The sequence below is a fragment of the Rhamphochromis longiceps genome, linkage group LG22 (genome assembly GCF_057381845.1).
Source record: "Rhamphochromis longiceps isolate RC_006_pf linkage group LG22, R_longiceps_female_GT1.1, whole genome shotgun sequence".
Classification (NCBI taxonomy): domain Eukaryota; kingdom Metazoa; phylum Chordata; class Actinopteri; order Cichliformes; family Cichlidae; genus Rhamphochromis; species Rhamphochromis longiceps.
In genome coordinates, this window is record NC_140577.1 from 4,868,216 (window position 1) to 4,883,724 (window position 15,509).

Below are 15,509 nucleotides of genomic sequence, written 5' to 3' on the forward strand. Positions count from 1 at the left end.
TTTATCTTCTCCCATATATATTATTTGATGACTTAAAACTTAATAATGCATTATCTGTAACTGTGCTATCAAAAAAAGAACTACATTTGAAAAATAAAAAACCCTAAAAAGCAAACCAAAAAAAACAAAACTATTTATAGTACAATCCTTGTATCCCGCTGTGAATAATTCAGATTTAACGAATCCTTGGTGTTCTCACTATGGTCTATAGATAATCCAAAGAAACAAGTATTACTGTGTGGATTTTTAAATACCTCGGCATCAAAATCTCCTCTTTTATGTTGCTGCAGTAGCAGAAATTTGTCACCAAACCAAACTGATCGGAAAATCACCATGATCATATTTTATCTACAAATAAGAGCCAAATCCTTCATGCATGCATCTCCAGATGCCCTGTTTAACAGTGGACACTTTCTTAAATTACACAAGACACAGAAGTGTCTGCATAAAAGATTAATGTTGTTTCATAAGAAAAAAGACCTACTTTCTTGTTCTAGTTTCTTAGAGACATCTGCCTTACTTTTTTTATTCACTTCAAGTCACAGAAGAATAAATTTACTTCAGATGCTTCCTTCAAAAACATGTTTGGTGTCTGGGAACCTTCAGGTGTTCCCAAAATGTTCAAAATGAAACGTGACACAGGTCTGTTTATGCAAATTTATACAAATTTTAAAAAGCCTCTAATTTGTATATGTTGTTGGTTGTGGAACTGTTGCATAATTCAACTGTTTATATACATTTTAATTACTCTCCACATACTGCTCAGAGACCTTACAGTTGACTTTTATCTGTTTCTGTCCCCGCATGATGTCAAGCTCTCTCTCTCTCTCTCTCTCTCTCGTTCTCATTCCCCTGATTGCAGAGATTACTGACATAATCTTCTGTCCAGCATTTGAAAGCATCTGTCTGAACATCCAAATCTCTCTGTGAATGTAATTGTTGATCCTTCTTTTTTCTTTCTTTCCTCGATCTACTGTATCTGTGTCTGAGGGACCCAAATGAACCATTAACAGGTATTGGTTCTGCAGATATTTGATTCTATTCAGCGAGTTAAAACTTGGATTTTTAGATGGTTCTGAGTGGAAGGTAAAGTGATCACCAAAGTAATTAATGTTTTATAAATGTTGCCAGTTGTTTATTTAAATATTTAATACAATATATGAAGGTAGATCTCATAATAGCAAGAAGAAAAAAAGTCACAATAATTCCAAAGTGAGTAGAAATCATCCGAAATTATTTCAAGGTCAAGGTCAATATATGTAACATGTCAAAGCCAAGCTAAAGACCAAAAAATTAAAAATCGTAACTTCTTGTTTAAATGTAAAAGCAGATGTATTTTTTGCCTTTATTTATTTTCTGTGTATTTTGACTTAAAGATGTCAGCGAGTGTTGGTTCTTTAATTTATTGTAGTGATGTAGTTACATTGCAAAAAGATAAATACGCTTGCAGCATCTTCATAAATGATAAAAACTGATAAAAAACTCTGATGTCAACACTAAGTTTACAAGACAGCATTGATCACAGTATACCCCGTTATTGCCACAGGCTAAAGACGAGCCACGTCATACCCAAATATTTCAGACAAAATAGTGGGTTGATTATTTCCAGTTTATTCTTCAGAAATGTAAATAAACTACATTTTTCTGACAGTTTTGAGAAATATCTGCAGGTTTAGATGACAAACACTCAAAATTCTGGTTCTTCTTGATTTCATCGATGCAAATATACATTACCTTGGAGCTGTAGCTCTAGCATGAATGAAGCCAATGTGGAAATACCAAAAACCTGCGGTTCGGGTGTCCCAGTGGACCCGCGCATACTGCTGGATGCAGAAGGGCATCTATAGAGTCTGGCCTCTTCCTGACAAGTCTCTTCCTGAAAAGGTTTTTACAGAGGTCGACTCTATAAATTTCTAAAGTAGAAATAACGCACTGGTACATCATGTTCAGAAAGTTTAGAAAGTCTATTTGTTTGAATGCAAATCTATGTGGGTGCACATAGCACCGAATGGTACAGTTAAGTTAGGTTTGAAAGCCTAAACCCTTAACTTGAATGAACTTGAAAAAGAAAATAAATTCTTGTCTTGAAGAACTTTAGTATCATTGACTCCATTAAAGTCTATTACAAGTGACGAGTCCAGTCATGCAATGAATGTGCTTCATGTTTATTCATCACCTTAATGTGGAGAGAATTTTATACAATCATGCAAAAACAGATTAAAAATAAAAATATACATACAGCAAATGTGATTGCAAACTTGTGTTATATTATTTGTTATGTATTGTTGCCCCTTGAATACATTCACATCATCTCTAACATCCAACGAGTCACTGAATTACATCAAATCCCTGAAGAAATGTAAGGCTTGAAAAACAAAATGATTTGTGCAGTTTTATAAAATCAAACTGTGAGTGTGTGTGCACGTGTGTGTGTGTGTGCACGTGTGTGTGTGTGTGTGTGTGCGTGTGTGTGTGTGTGTGCGTGTGTTTAAATTTCAGTTGCCTAAAGTTATATGTACTTCCAGCCAGGAACAACTGTAAGCTAACTCCATGTGTAAGACATGTAGAAGGGCAAATCTAATAAATGTTACATCATAATATTCTGATTCAAGTATTAAACCCTATTCAAATATTCGCTTGCCAATATAATAATCCCAACTTTGCAGCTCTGTGAAGCTTGCATTGTCTTTAAGCCAGTTATTTTGGTTCTTCTACTGCACATACGTCTGCAGAGTTTGCCATGTGGACAGAAACATTACTGAGATAGGATGAAAATGTTACTGTGGTAACTCTTACAGTAATAAACCACAACACTAATAGTTCGGGCTCTTTTGCTCGCTACTGGTCCAGAAATTGAAATTCTCATACTGTAATAGATGTAGTACTGAAAATAGTCCAGAATTGATTTGAAACTTCATTTGTACAACCCCACATGTACAAAACTGCAGTTAAAGGTTAAAGGTGTGTGTGTCTGTGCAAGTCCTGTGAATTTTTAAAAAATATATTTTATTGTAGTTTTAGTGAGATAAGTAAAATCTGCCGTGGAGAGATGTTTGTCGAGGTCTTCTGCCCCGAGAAGTCTTAGCAGAGTGAGTCCTCTCGCTCCTCCTGGAGGGCATAATTTATCTCGTCCATCTCACGTTCACAATCTTCACATCCTTCGGTGCCGCAGCCTTCCACCACAACCACACCATGAGGGTCTGCCAGCTTCCCCCCTCCTACTCCACCTGCTCCCATTCCTCCCCCTGCTCCACCTCCCATCCCTCCCATTCCAACACCATTTCCCCCAGCACCTGCCATAGATGGCATTCCTCCCAGTCCCATCCCAACGCCAAGATTACCCATGCCTCCAACTCCAATTCCTCCTCCACCAACGAGCAGTGCTCCCCCAGCGCCACATGCCAGAGGTCCAACAGCTGGTCCCACTCCTCTGGGCCACATTGGGTCCATTAGAGCCCCCTGTTGTCCAAGCTGCATCAGCTGACTGACGGAGTAAATCCCTCCCGGCCCAGCTCGAACAACCTCCTCATAGGAGGGGGCACTGGTGGTATTTCGGGCCTCCTCCAGCCTTACCCGAGCCCGGTGCTTCATCTCAATGATGGTCTTGGTGTAGGAGTTCAATGTGGCCACAGCAGCTGCCATGCAGCAGCTGAATGAAAGCCATGCCATGCTGGAGAGGGGGAAAGATTGAATCTTTCTAGTATGATGACCAGCCAATACAAAAGGTTGTGTAAAGATTCGATCAGATCAGAAAGTGGTACAGTGAAGCTCTTTAAAGTGCCATATGACTACTGAAGCTTGGAGAGACAGCATCTATAACTGTGGTCAGTTAGTTTACATCCACTCACCACGAGCAAGAATGTCATGGAAATTTGGGGCTTTTAATTGTTTCTTTGAAGGGTTCTTTTCCCAAAGTGGAATGACAATAAACCATACATTTTAATGATTTAAAAAAACAAGAACTGGATACACAAGTTTGAATGTATTTGAAATTTTCTCTAATCCACACATGGTCAGGAGTATCAATGAAGGCTCAAACATATACGTACACTCACTTCAAATAAGGCCTATTAAGTTCAAGAACAGCCTGGGAACCACAAAGGCTCAAGCCTCCCATGAACTGGAAACCAGTTTTACATTGCCATGGACTGAGAGTACAGACCAAGAAAGATGTCCCAGGTCCCAAACCGACACCTTCAAGCTAAACTGAAATTTTCAACTGCCCACATGGAAAAGCCAAATTCCTCCTGGAGAAAGATTCATGGTCAGATGAGACAAAGACTGAGCTACAATGATAGTAGGAATTGTTTGGAGGAGTAAAGGTGAGGCTTTCAAACCTCAGACAACTATACAAACTGTTAAGCTTAGTGGTAGAAGCATCATGCCGTTTCCTGTCAGTGGTACTGATACATTTCACAAAGTGGATAATAAAAATGGAGGAATATGTTCAAATTATTCAACTTTACCTCAAACCAACAGCTAGATGTTTGCACCTTAGATGCAAATGGGCATTTCAACAGAACAATGATCAAAAACACACATCAACACTGGTTTTGAAATGGACAAAGCAACTAGCATTATGCACCTAGAATGGCCTACCTAAAGCCCTGACCTCAACCATGTTGAAAATCCAACAAATCAGCCAATGAGATTGGTCAAATATCTAGAATAGCTAGAATTATGCCAGACGCTTGTTGATGACTACCAAAAGTGTCTGGTAAGGGACATTTAACCAGATATTTGTGGCGGTATATGTATCTTTTTTGCTTCTGACCCCGTGTGGATCACAGAAAATTCCAGATAAATTAAAAACTCGTGCTCTCAATTATTGTTTTTAAAGTCATTAAAGATGTGTTCTGTGCAATCATTTGACCCTAGAAAAAGAAATATAGAAAAATAATTAAAAGCCACCATGTCAATCATTCATGTGAACTCCTGACCACAGCTGTAGGTAATTGAGACCATGTTAGTGTTTGTCACAGCCACTCTCAAAACAGCTTTCTGTATAGCTTGCTAACCAGATAATGTTTACACACCTTGCAGATATAAAATATTTTGACAATATTGGGTGATAATCAAACTCTGTGGGATATTTCATCTAATCTGACGATTGTTGGGGAATATTTTACTTTAATACAGAATAATTACTTTGGTTTAATTGAAACTTACGCAAAAGACCAGCCGTAGTCCCAGCTCTGTGGCCTCCAGTCTTTAGGTCCGATGCTCACAGTCATCTGAAACACTGTTGTGTACATCATGTGAGCTACCATCCCCATCATGCCTGGGAGAGGACAGAAACATGGAGATACGGTTACCTTTGCTGCAACCTGAAAAAATATGGTTAAAAAATAAAAAAGTAAGATAAAATAATTCAAATTTTGGAGGTTATTATTGTAGGAATGACTGAAACATGGCAGTCCTGCCATCCATCCATCCATCCATCCATCCATCCATCCATCCATCCATCCATCCATGCATCCTAGCTCTACTCTGAGCCCCTCCTGAATTACTGAGGTCCTCACCCACACACCATCTGAAGGAAAGTAATTTCCACCATTTGTATCCAACCCTTTTCCTCTTGAGGTTTTTAGATCAAGCAAGCAAGCAAGTGCCCACAGCCTTTTAGGACTCAGAAAATGTTCTTTGTTCTCACCTGAGAGGACAGTGCACATGGCTGCAAAGGCATTGATCTTGAGGGCGTTCATTTCCCTCTTGGCGCAGAGGCACAGTGCTTCCACACACATCAGTAAGAAGCCCATAGCCAGGAGACCGATGTACATGAACTCACTGATGACAGACAGCCAGAGCACACCTGGAAGCATTTAAGGATATAGAGACAATTTCTTCAGGTTAAATATTGAAGATTTTCTCTGTTGTGAGATGAAAATTTGGTATTGGACCAACCTTGTGTCTCTCCTGGTGTCAGCTCAATGAAACTTCGACACTTTTCTTCCTGATCTGCACCTAAAAACAAGGGTTAAGAAGCTTGTTATATTGTCTTTAAATCTATAATGTTTACAGGGGTCTACCTGTTTTATACAAACTAGGTTTGGGGAGAATAATCCTTTGTAAGCACTGAGAGGCACACACATACTTAAAGGTCAAATTTAAAGCTACAATCAGCTTTGAACCACAATCAGTCATAGTTGCAATCACTCCATCGAAGGGTATAAGACAGTGATTGCTTTCTGTTTACAGGATACCCAACATCACTCTGTATATGCTTTTATATGTGTGTGTTCATAACTATGTAGCCCATATGGCACTTAACAACAATAACAATGTTTTCTTTGGTCTCTATTATCATTTAGTTCGTGAAAAGAAGAAACCCTCTCAAGCTTCTTTTGCCATTAAGAGAGGATGGTTGCACTTTATTGTGTGACTCACATGTGTTAACTCAATACTACCAACAGTTTTTCCATCAGTTTTTTGCGTAGCAACAATAATCCAGGCTTAGAAAGCGGCTTAAATGAGGTGCACTATATTAAATGATAGATTTGGACTCTGAAAATCCACAATCCTGATGCAGTGAACAAAATGTATTCAAATCTTCCTCTGAAGCAAATACGGGATTTCATTGGGCTGAGTCAGCGAAATCACATGGGTATTTTCCAAGTTTGCTGTTTGTGTTTTATTCGTTGGACAGCATGTCCCTGTTGAGCTCCAGTGAAAGGACATTAAAAAAAGAGGGAATAATAATTTATACTTAAAGAGGCTGGCATCTCCACTTGATTTGTAAAGCTTGGATAAAACCTCACATGAAGATTAAAACATGTGAATGTGTTTGTGCGTATAAAATCTTTAGACTTGTCCCCTCATGTTGAGATGTGTCCTTATAGAAAGCACATCTCCAACTTGTCCTCATCAACCAGATTGCCAGTGACTGTTAAAACAAATAATATAGGTTCTTGCAAAAAAATTCTAATTTGCACAAATCTGTGAAGCAGTTAAAACACAGACAGAGGAAGAGGTGAGGTTCATTCTGTGGGACATCTGGACTGATGCAAGTTTCACAAGATTTAAGAGTTTAAGAATCTGCCAGGCTTTAAGTTACATACCTGAGCACTGCCATTTCACACCGTCAGTGCTGCAAGATGGCCTCATGACCAATAAGGTTACAGCTGTGCATGTGATAATAAATGGTTCAATAATATTATTTGCCAGGTATTTGTGCATAAAAATACTCTGCAACATTAATTGTTCTTACAATGAAGGCAGGAATAATCTAATGGCATAATAACTGCATTATTAGCTCTACTGACTGTTTACTAGCTTTTAATGCTCCTTTGACTGTGGCTTGTCCTTGAAAGAGGACAGACAAATGACTTGTCAAGGAAGTATTTGCAGATCACACCAAACTTTCACCCGAGACACTCAGATTTTATGCTTTTTGGATTTATTTTACTTATCTTTCCTCTTAGTTTCTTATTTATTTTGGATAATTTTAATATGAAAATGCGTTCCAGCCACTTTCTAGTTTCAATTTCACTTGCAAGTAAAAAATGCTGTAAACTTTAGTCACAGGGCTTCATGCAGGCTCTGTTTATTCACAGTTATGTTTACTGCAGTCTGAAGAGGCTATTTTAATTAATGCACATGAACAGGGTTAAAATAATATTTGAAAATCTGCTGTTGCCCATTTTTAAGTGATGTTTGATGCATTTTAATGTATGCATTAACTTATTCCTCTATCTCAACCTGCCTTTAGTTTTTGGGTCATTATGGTAATTAAAATGTTGTAATTAAACTTGTTTTAAAAGGTAATTTATTTCCACCTCATTTACTTTTACATAGCCCCTTTGACATGAGAGTGTCATCTTGAGATTATGAAAGAAATCAGTTGAATGTTGCACAGAGAGTTTTTTATGGAGGTTATTCAGGCACAAAAATCCCCCAGTTATTCGATCCCTGATCAAAGTCTGTTCCACTCACCAACCTTCATTGTGCTTCTCGCAGGACAGCCAGAAGCCAGTGTGGAAGTATCTCAGCATGTACTTGTCCTCTCCTGTCTCCCAGATGTAGTGGACAGCGTTGGCCAGCTGCTTTTTCCTTATCCTTTCCAGCTCCTCCTTCTGCTGAGGAGACAGCGTGACATTGGAGGCTGGGTTCCTGGGGTCTGGGGTGGGCACCTCTGGATGAAGAGGACAGGAGTTTTAGGGGGACAGAAACGGTATAAAAACATACCTTTTTGCTTGAAATGAGCAAACTTAAGTAATTAACAGAATCATTTGTGTTCTTGTTTTTTTCCAAGGAGCTTTTGCTCTAATAAGACTAGAGCTGCGGAAATATGAGAAAAGTATGCCAGCAAACAGTGCTGTAAATCCTGAAGTAGGTCTCCTTTGGGTCACAGTGTGTAACACAATCCAGCCCTGAAACCTTGTTCTCCGTGTTATCAGCCCTTGTTTTATGTAATAAAAATTAAATACTACACAGAGATAAAATTGGTTTAAAGCTGAATGATGGTAAAGTGGGTTAGCAAATCCAGACAACATGCAGCTGCTGCCATAAAGTGCTGAGATAAGCAACAAAGCCAGGATTATGTGAATCTCTGGCAATAAAGTCTAAAAATACTTCAACCCAAGCAGCTGTGGAGATCCTGTAATAGTAAAACTACTAATGCCATACTGTAATAAGCAAACAGGAAAATAGTAAAAGTGACAGGGAAGCCTGGACGATCCCACACCCCACAACAACATCACAGATGCACTTTGAAAAGATCATTTTTGATGACTTGGTGTGCGACAACACTGTGGTGCACTGAGAATTCCTGCGCTCAGACTTTCTGCACAAACTGCACGTGCAGCCGAGAGAAATTAGAAATCCAGCTGGCAGAAGGCAAAAGAGAACTCAGAGAAAAAGAGATAATTCATGTTTAAACTGACCTTAGGGTGAAAGCACTTTCTTAGAAGCTGGTTTTCATTCAATTAGGCATGTATCAAATGCTCCAACTGTCTGCTAGCTGTGAGTAAGTAGTGAATACAGCTTAGATTTGTTACATGCTCTTCTGAGTTGTCTTTAAACATCCATCAAAGCCAGTTAAGATGAGCAAGAAAACAGACGTTTTGAGGACTCTGCGCTTTGGCCCACATGTGGCCCAGAACTCATGAGATAGGGTTTGCATAGGTTATGGAGAAGGTCTGGTCATGACAACCTAAATTTCTACCCACATAAGGTGGTGGAGCCAGTGTCAGGATTGGCACACGGCACAGTAAGGAAGCTGGGAATACTGGAAAGGGGAGCACCCATTTCTAATGGGAGCACAGCAGACACCGTCAAATACTCAAATAGTTGTTTTCTTCTGAGTGAAGTGACCTGGAAACAGCAGTGTGGCAGGCACATAATAAGAGCTCTTTAAATTCTCTATGGAAAGGAGCTCGAATCCTTTATTATCTCCCTTAGCTCTGGCTCATCCTCCAAGAAACCAAAGGAGACAATGCTGTCCCATAATTCATAGTGACACTACATCAAACAATGAGCAAAACAGATGACACAGATTATGTAAATGTTAAAAGTGAGTTTAACCTTGTTTATGCAAAACTATAAACATTAGGTTGCTATGATAAATATCTGCATCTTAGCAAGTCGTTGCCTTCTGTAACGAACGTCGTGTGTGAATTTATGAGTTTGTATCAGTTGTCTTCTCAGTTTGTTGCTGTTCTGTTTTTAGGGTTATCATAAATCATTTTAATTTGGTCACAAATATAGAAATCCCTAATAGTAAAGGCCAGAGTTACACTGAATCATCTGTCCAACTGAAAAATAAAATATCAGTGGATGACAGCTTTTTATTGATTGTTTGGTTTTATATGACCGGCAGTAAAAGAACAAAGCACGAAGTATATACAGCAGCATATAGTTTCACCTCTTCAGACTAATGTCAGCAACATCCATCACATGATAAATAATTTTAGTGTATGTGCAGTCAGAGCCTGAGGATTTCCATCAAGATCAAAATTACAGAATATTTTATTTTGGTTAATTTGTGGGCTATTTGATCACAGCTAATCCCAAAGTACGGAGAACTACAAAAAAGTAAAACTACCAACAGTGCAAAAAAAGCAAAAAATCTCAAAATGATGCATGAAATAAGAACAAAGTCCCTCAGCTACCCTAAAATTCATTTTTTTTAAGAAAACTGTGCAGATAGTTGTGTCATTACTTCCATTTTGAGATGATTAAACTGCATCTGCTGTTACCATCAGTGACTTCAGCTGTTGCCAAATTAACCAGGATCCTTGAAATCTTTGAAATGTCCAGAATAAGCACTGTGTGGCCCGTGTGTCTTACCTGTGGTGTATGGCTGGCTGTTGTTCTGCCCGCAGTTTTTCATCTTGACTGGCGACAGGCAGACCGGCTTCACCACCTTGTGTGTCCCTTCGCACCAATAAGAGGTGCAGAAAGCCCAGACGGACAGCGTGAGGGCCAGAGAGGTGAGGAACAGTGACAGCAGGGAGCGGTTACGTCTGGACATTTTCTCCAGCATGACTGTGTCTCAACTCAAAAGCAGCCAAATGAGAAATGAAATGGTTTTGGCAAGTGTGTGTCAAAAATAGCTGCAAGAGCCAGACAGGTTCTGGTGACCTGTCTGGAGCAGAAGATTGGGGAGCTTTCTGCAATAATACAATAGAGATTGAAAATAAAGTGGTAGGAAAGAGACAGAAGTGAGGAGAGGGGATTAGTGGTATTTGAGAAGTGGAACGAAGGACGGAGGGGAAGATAAAAAGTAGTCTGTTGGAGAGATAGAAGTAGGGCAGCGCTGGAGAAGGAGAGCTAGCGCTGAGCAAAGGTCAAATAACAGTGGAATAAAGAAAGATGAAGCTATGGGATTTAATCTTTTCCAGCAACAAGAGACAGATGTGCGGGCCAGAGGATGCAGGGGGAGCTCTAACTCTCCTCCTGCTGCAGTGTCACTTAAAGGAAATAAGCATGATGAAGAGAAGCAGGCCAGGTTTAAATTTGGGACCTTTGTTTCCTTTTGGAGACTTTGGTCACAAATTTAGCCCATGTTTCTACTGCAGTCACCGCTCGGGTCTCATATTAATATCTTCTCCCCTCTCAGATAAAGACAAACATCTAAATCTTATCCTGTGGATTTTGAGACTAATCGGTTCCACTCTCAGGGCACATCCCGTTCTTCAACCTGTTCCTCCACCTCAGTGAGAGGGATTGAACTCATGAAGAAGTGATTAGTCCAGCGTCTCAGGCCTACCTCGTGGCCTGGTAATCTGTGGTAATCTTGCGGGGTTAGGTGGATGAGTTTAATGCTTACTGACACTCATGCTGTCATTGTCTGAACGACCACCTAAGAGAGGGAAAAACAGATGATGGAGGCAAAGATCTGGGATTAGGAGTCATGAAGACAGAGTCACGTCTATGTCCAAGTAATTTGAGCTGCACTTAATCCTGCCAGGTGCCACATTTGTAAATTGGTTATATTTAATACAACGTATTAGACTCAAATCATTAAACTACAATCTGATGTAGCAATATAATTCTGGGATAGGGTCCACCCCCCTGTGATAATATAATATAATATAATATAATATAATATAATATAATATAATATAATATAATATAATATAATATTATAATATGATTCCATCAGACCATATTGTATTGTATCATGTCCTATTGCAACACATCATACATTATAAGCACAAACGTATTGGGCCTGACCTCTTGATCACCAGTTCTTGTGTTCTCTCTGCTTGTACACAAGCAATTACTTAAAAAGATTCCACTGAAGTCTGAATGTGTGCAGATTTTGTAGTAAAAGCAATTAATTACAAATTACGATCAGTGTGTCAGAAACATACAGATCATTAAAGACGTCTAGAACATGAAAAGCACCATTTTTTAAATAAAAAAAAGTGTGTGTGTTTTCATATTTGAAATCATATTTCCCAGTATTTGACAGTTTTCTTTTCAAAATTTATTATCCACTAAATGTGAATTAAAGTGTTGATAACTATAAAAAATTAGGTATTTCCAATTTCCTATTTTAGATCAAGTTTGATGGGCATCACAGCAGGAGTTTCTCTGTGTACGCTATAAACACAGATTGATTGACGAGGCACTGAGGTTTAATTTCATCTTATCAAATCAGCGTGAGGCAAACCTATAATCCACACACTCCACAAATGCATGTACTGTTCTGCTGGATTATTTGGTACCACGCACCTGACCACGTCATCAGTATAAAAGTCTAAATGATGAAGACAAACTGCACAAAACCTGAAATTCAAAGATCCCTAGAAGGAGAGGGGCTGAGCTGAGAGTGCTACCGCTATTTATTTATTTATTTTTTAGATTTTCCACAGACATCACGATAAAATCATTGTCAGGTTTAACACAACAATGGTGACGATCCGATATGGTGACACCTTCCTCAAGACATTCATTTTTACTGACTCTGATCTCAGTCTTAGATTAGAAATGCTGGTTTTACTGAAGATGTCAGCGATAGAAAAACTGAATTAACACAGCTCGTTGAAGCATCACAGATTTCCATAAATACAAGTAAAAAAATAAAGTTTCCCTGTTTGAGAGAGCTCTTTGTTTCATCTCATCAGTAAACGCTGAAATCCAGCTGCTGCCGATTGATCGGCTTACACTTGCAGAACATAATGAAAAAAAAATCTACTTACCTTTCCTTGGATCTCAGGAGAGGCTCTTTTTGTGTTTCCTTCACCTGTCTTCAAGCAGGGTTCCAGTTTCCTTCACCTTTCTTTTTCATGCTCCCTTATTACTCCCTTGTGCTTCTTTGGGTGAGTTTCCATCAGAAACCCACCCAGATTTCCCTCTAATCCTCCCAAGTCCATCTGTTACTTTCCCTCCCCTTTGCTCCCTGCAGTGTCTTTTCCTCCACTCTCACTCTCGCCTCGCCTGCCTTCCTCATCACGCCTCCTCTCTCAGTCATGGCCTTGCTGACCTGTCCTTCTATAGATTAATTTGTATACATGGTATAGAAAGGCTTAGATTGAGACGAGAGCTGGTGTTGTGATTGTAATTCTGCTCCTTTAACTCTGACCCGTCTTAACACAAGTGAGGTGCAGCTACTGTTTATACTGAGTGATGACTGCACAAATCACTGGGCCATGATTAGAAAATGATTTTGAGTTTGCTGGATGTTTTCTTGCTTCAGTTGCCTTTGTGGTCTGTTGAAATGAAACATCTGTTTTGTTGCTACACCTTAAAAAACGTTTTTAAGAACTTCTCCATCTGTATCCTAAGATGATGCCAAAACCTTACCAACACTCTCTAATTATCAGTCACCAGTCAGAAATCATGTGAGGCCCAGCTTTGGTTTTCTTATCTGGTTAGTCATCAACATTGCATACTATTGTGAAAGTGCTTTAAATTGCTAATGTTATGAATTTGTGTTGTACACAGGGACATTAATATTTGATCCCCTGCTGTATTGAAATTCATTTGTATGGTAGTTTCATTTTAATTGAAAGAGACAGAAATCCAACAAAAGTCCAGAAGAAATTGCATCACATAAAAGTTATTGACTTAAATTTCACTGAGAAATTTAAGTGAAATTCTGGCTGGAATCCCCTGGAACCCAGCCAGAATTCTCCCAATCAATCAATCCACCATTGTGGTCAAGTCCAGAGAGCTCCCAGAGGACATCAGGAACACGACTGTAGACCTGCACAAGGCTGGGATGGACTACAAGACCATCAGCAAGAAGCTTGGTGAGAAGGTGACAGGTGTAGGTGCAATTGTCCGGAAGAGGGAGAACTCTAAACGGCCATCAGTCATCCTTGGTCTGCAGCTCCATGTAAGCTCTTGAATCATGGGGTGAGGGTGATCATGAGAAGATGGTGGATCAGTACAAAACTACATGGGAGGAGCTTATTATATTATATTAAGTATCTGAAGCCAGTTGGGAGCACAGTCACCAAGAATACTGTTGTTAACACTGATGGATGTATCCCCCTCCTCAGGAAGGAATGTATACAGGCCATCTTAAGTTTGCCAGTGAACATCAGAGATGGTTCAGAGAAGTCTTGGGAGAAAATGCTGCCATCAGATGAAAAACAAGTTGACCTCTTTGGTATCAACTCAACGCACTGTGGTTGGAGGAAGTGAAATGCTGAGTATGAAACATTTGCTTTGGAGCTGTTTTCATGCTAAGGGTGCAGGATGACATCATGATGCAGATGGATGGGGCCCACTTCTGTTAATCTTAAGATGGGTCATCGATGACTCTTCCAGCATGACAGTGACTCAGAACACCAAGGGAACAAAGGAGTGGCTAAATAAGAAGCACATTAAGGCTGAGCGGCGTGCCTCCAGATGTCTTCTGTGGTTGCTTCTTGGTTTTGTTTCTTGCACTAAACACATTCCTCATCATGCATTGAAAGCCTAGGTTAGTTTAGTTTTTTCCTTTGTTTCTTACATTCAAAATAAACAGTGTTTTAATTGGGATTCATTTGGCATCTCCCTTTTTGTCATGGCTGTGGAGCCTGGTTTGTGACAGTATATCAGAGGGTCAGCTCAGATTGTGCCGTTTGGAGGCAGAGGTACAGAGGAAAGGGCGAGATCGATTGGACATGTGCAGAAGAGGGATGGCGGATAAATTGGATAAAGGATGCTGAAAATGGCCATACCAGGCAGGAGGAAAAGATAAAGACCACAAAGAAGACTCATGGAAAGAAGACATGAAGAGTACTGGTGTCACATAAGAGGATGTAAGGGATAGGCAAGTTGCTGTGACAACAGAAATGGGAACGATAGAAAGAAGAAGCAAGTGACTTTACTCTCTATGACATTATCTTAACTACTCTGATGCAGTTTGACCTTTTAAAGAAAACTGTTTGTTCTCCTGTTACTTTATTGGATTCATTCTCATCTATAGCAGCTCCACTCTGTGGGCTTGTTCTCATTTCAAGGCACACAGTAACCAAACAGGTACATTTACACCCCTTTAACTAACTGTTTTTTTTAACCAACGTACTCTTTTTCCCTGATTCCAGATTTATTGCTTTAAGTGACATTTTCACCAGCTGCCCTGACACAGCATTAATATTTAACCTTGTTTTTTAACCAGTCCTTTAAAATGAAAGCATTGGTTTCAAGTAACTTGAACTGCTCTTCACATCTACCCCCTGGGGTAGTGAGTGGGCATCACTGACTTTGAAAGCAATATGTTCAGCAATCACACGTCTAAATGTTACCAAACACACTGAGATAGCAAATGATGTGTTGTTGGGCTATTTTAAACATGTTTCTCCTCAGCCTGCGAGCGAGGATTTTATGATTATTATCCATCCAAACTGGTTTAAAGAGGGACTCAAGTACAACAAACTTTAATAATTATGAAAATTTTGTCAGGTTGTGATTTATTTATTTAATTAATTGGGCAGGTGTTAAAGGAAAACCTGCACTTAATATGGTGACACTTTTTATTCAGAATCAGCTTACAGAGGTTTAATTAGTTCAAGGATTCGTAATGAGCAGAAAAAATTGTTCATGGTCATTATTCTGAATCTATCCCGCTG

At 39.3% G+C, this 15,509-nt stretch overlaps 1 protein-coding gene across 1 annotated transcript; it reads right to left on the reverse strand.

Moving 5' to 3' along the window:
- Positions 1–2,164: 2,164 nt before the first annotated feature.
- LOC146643177 (germ cell-specific gene 1-like protein) lies at positions 2,165–12,766 on the reverse strand. The gene is made up of 7 exons (XM_085395810.1): positions 12,648–12,766; positions 10,288–11,302; positions 7,937–8,131; positions 5,905–5,964; positions 5,654–5,812; positions 5,170–5,281; positions 2,165–3,670 (listed from the first exon to the last, which is right to left on the reverse strand). Exons 2-7 carry the CDS (start codon positions 10,481–10,483, stop codon positions 3,082–3,084), a joined length of 1,311 nt encoding a protein of 436 aa, XP_085251936.1. The 5' UTR covers positions 10,484–11,302; positions 12,648–12,766; the 3' UTR covers positions 2,165–3,081.
- Between the last annotated feature and the right edge of the window lie 2,743 nt (positions 12,767–15,509).

Coding starts and splice junctions, on each gene's coding strand:
- LOC146643177 (XM_085395810.1), bottom strand. CDS start 10,483: ATGCTGGAGAAAATGTCCAGACGTAACCGCTCCCTGCTGTCACTGTTC. Junction 5,965..7,936: donor CTGCGAGAAGCACAATGAAG/GTTGGTGAGTGG, acceptor CCTTGTTTTTAG/GTGCAGATCAGGAAGAAAAG. Junction 5,282..5,653: donor CATGTGCACTGTCCTCTCAG/GTGAGAACAAAG, acceptor GTCCTCTCCCAG/GCATGATGGGGATGGTAGCT.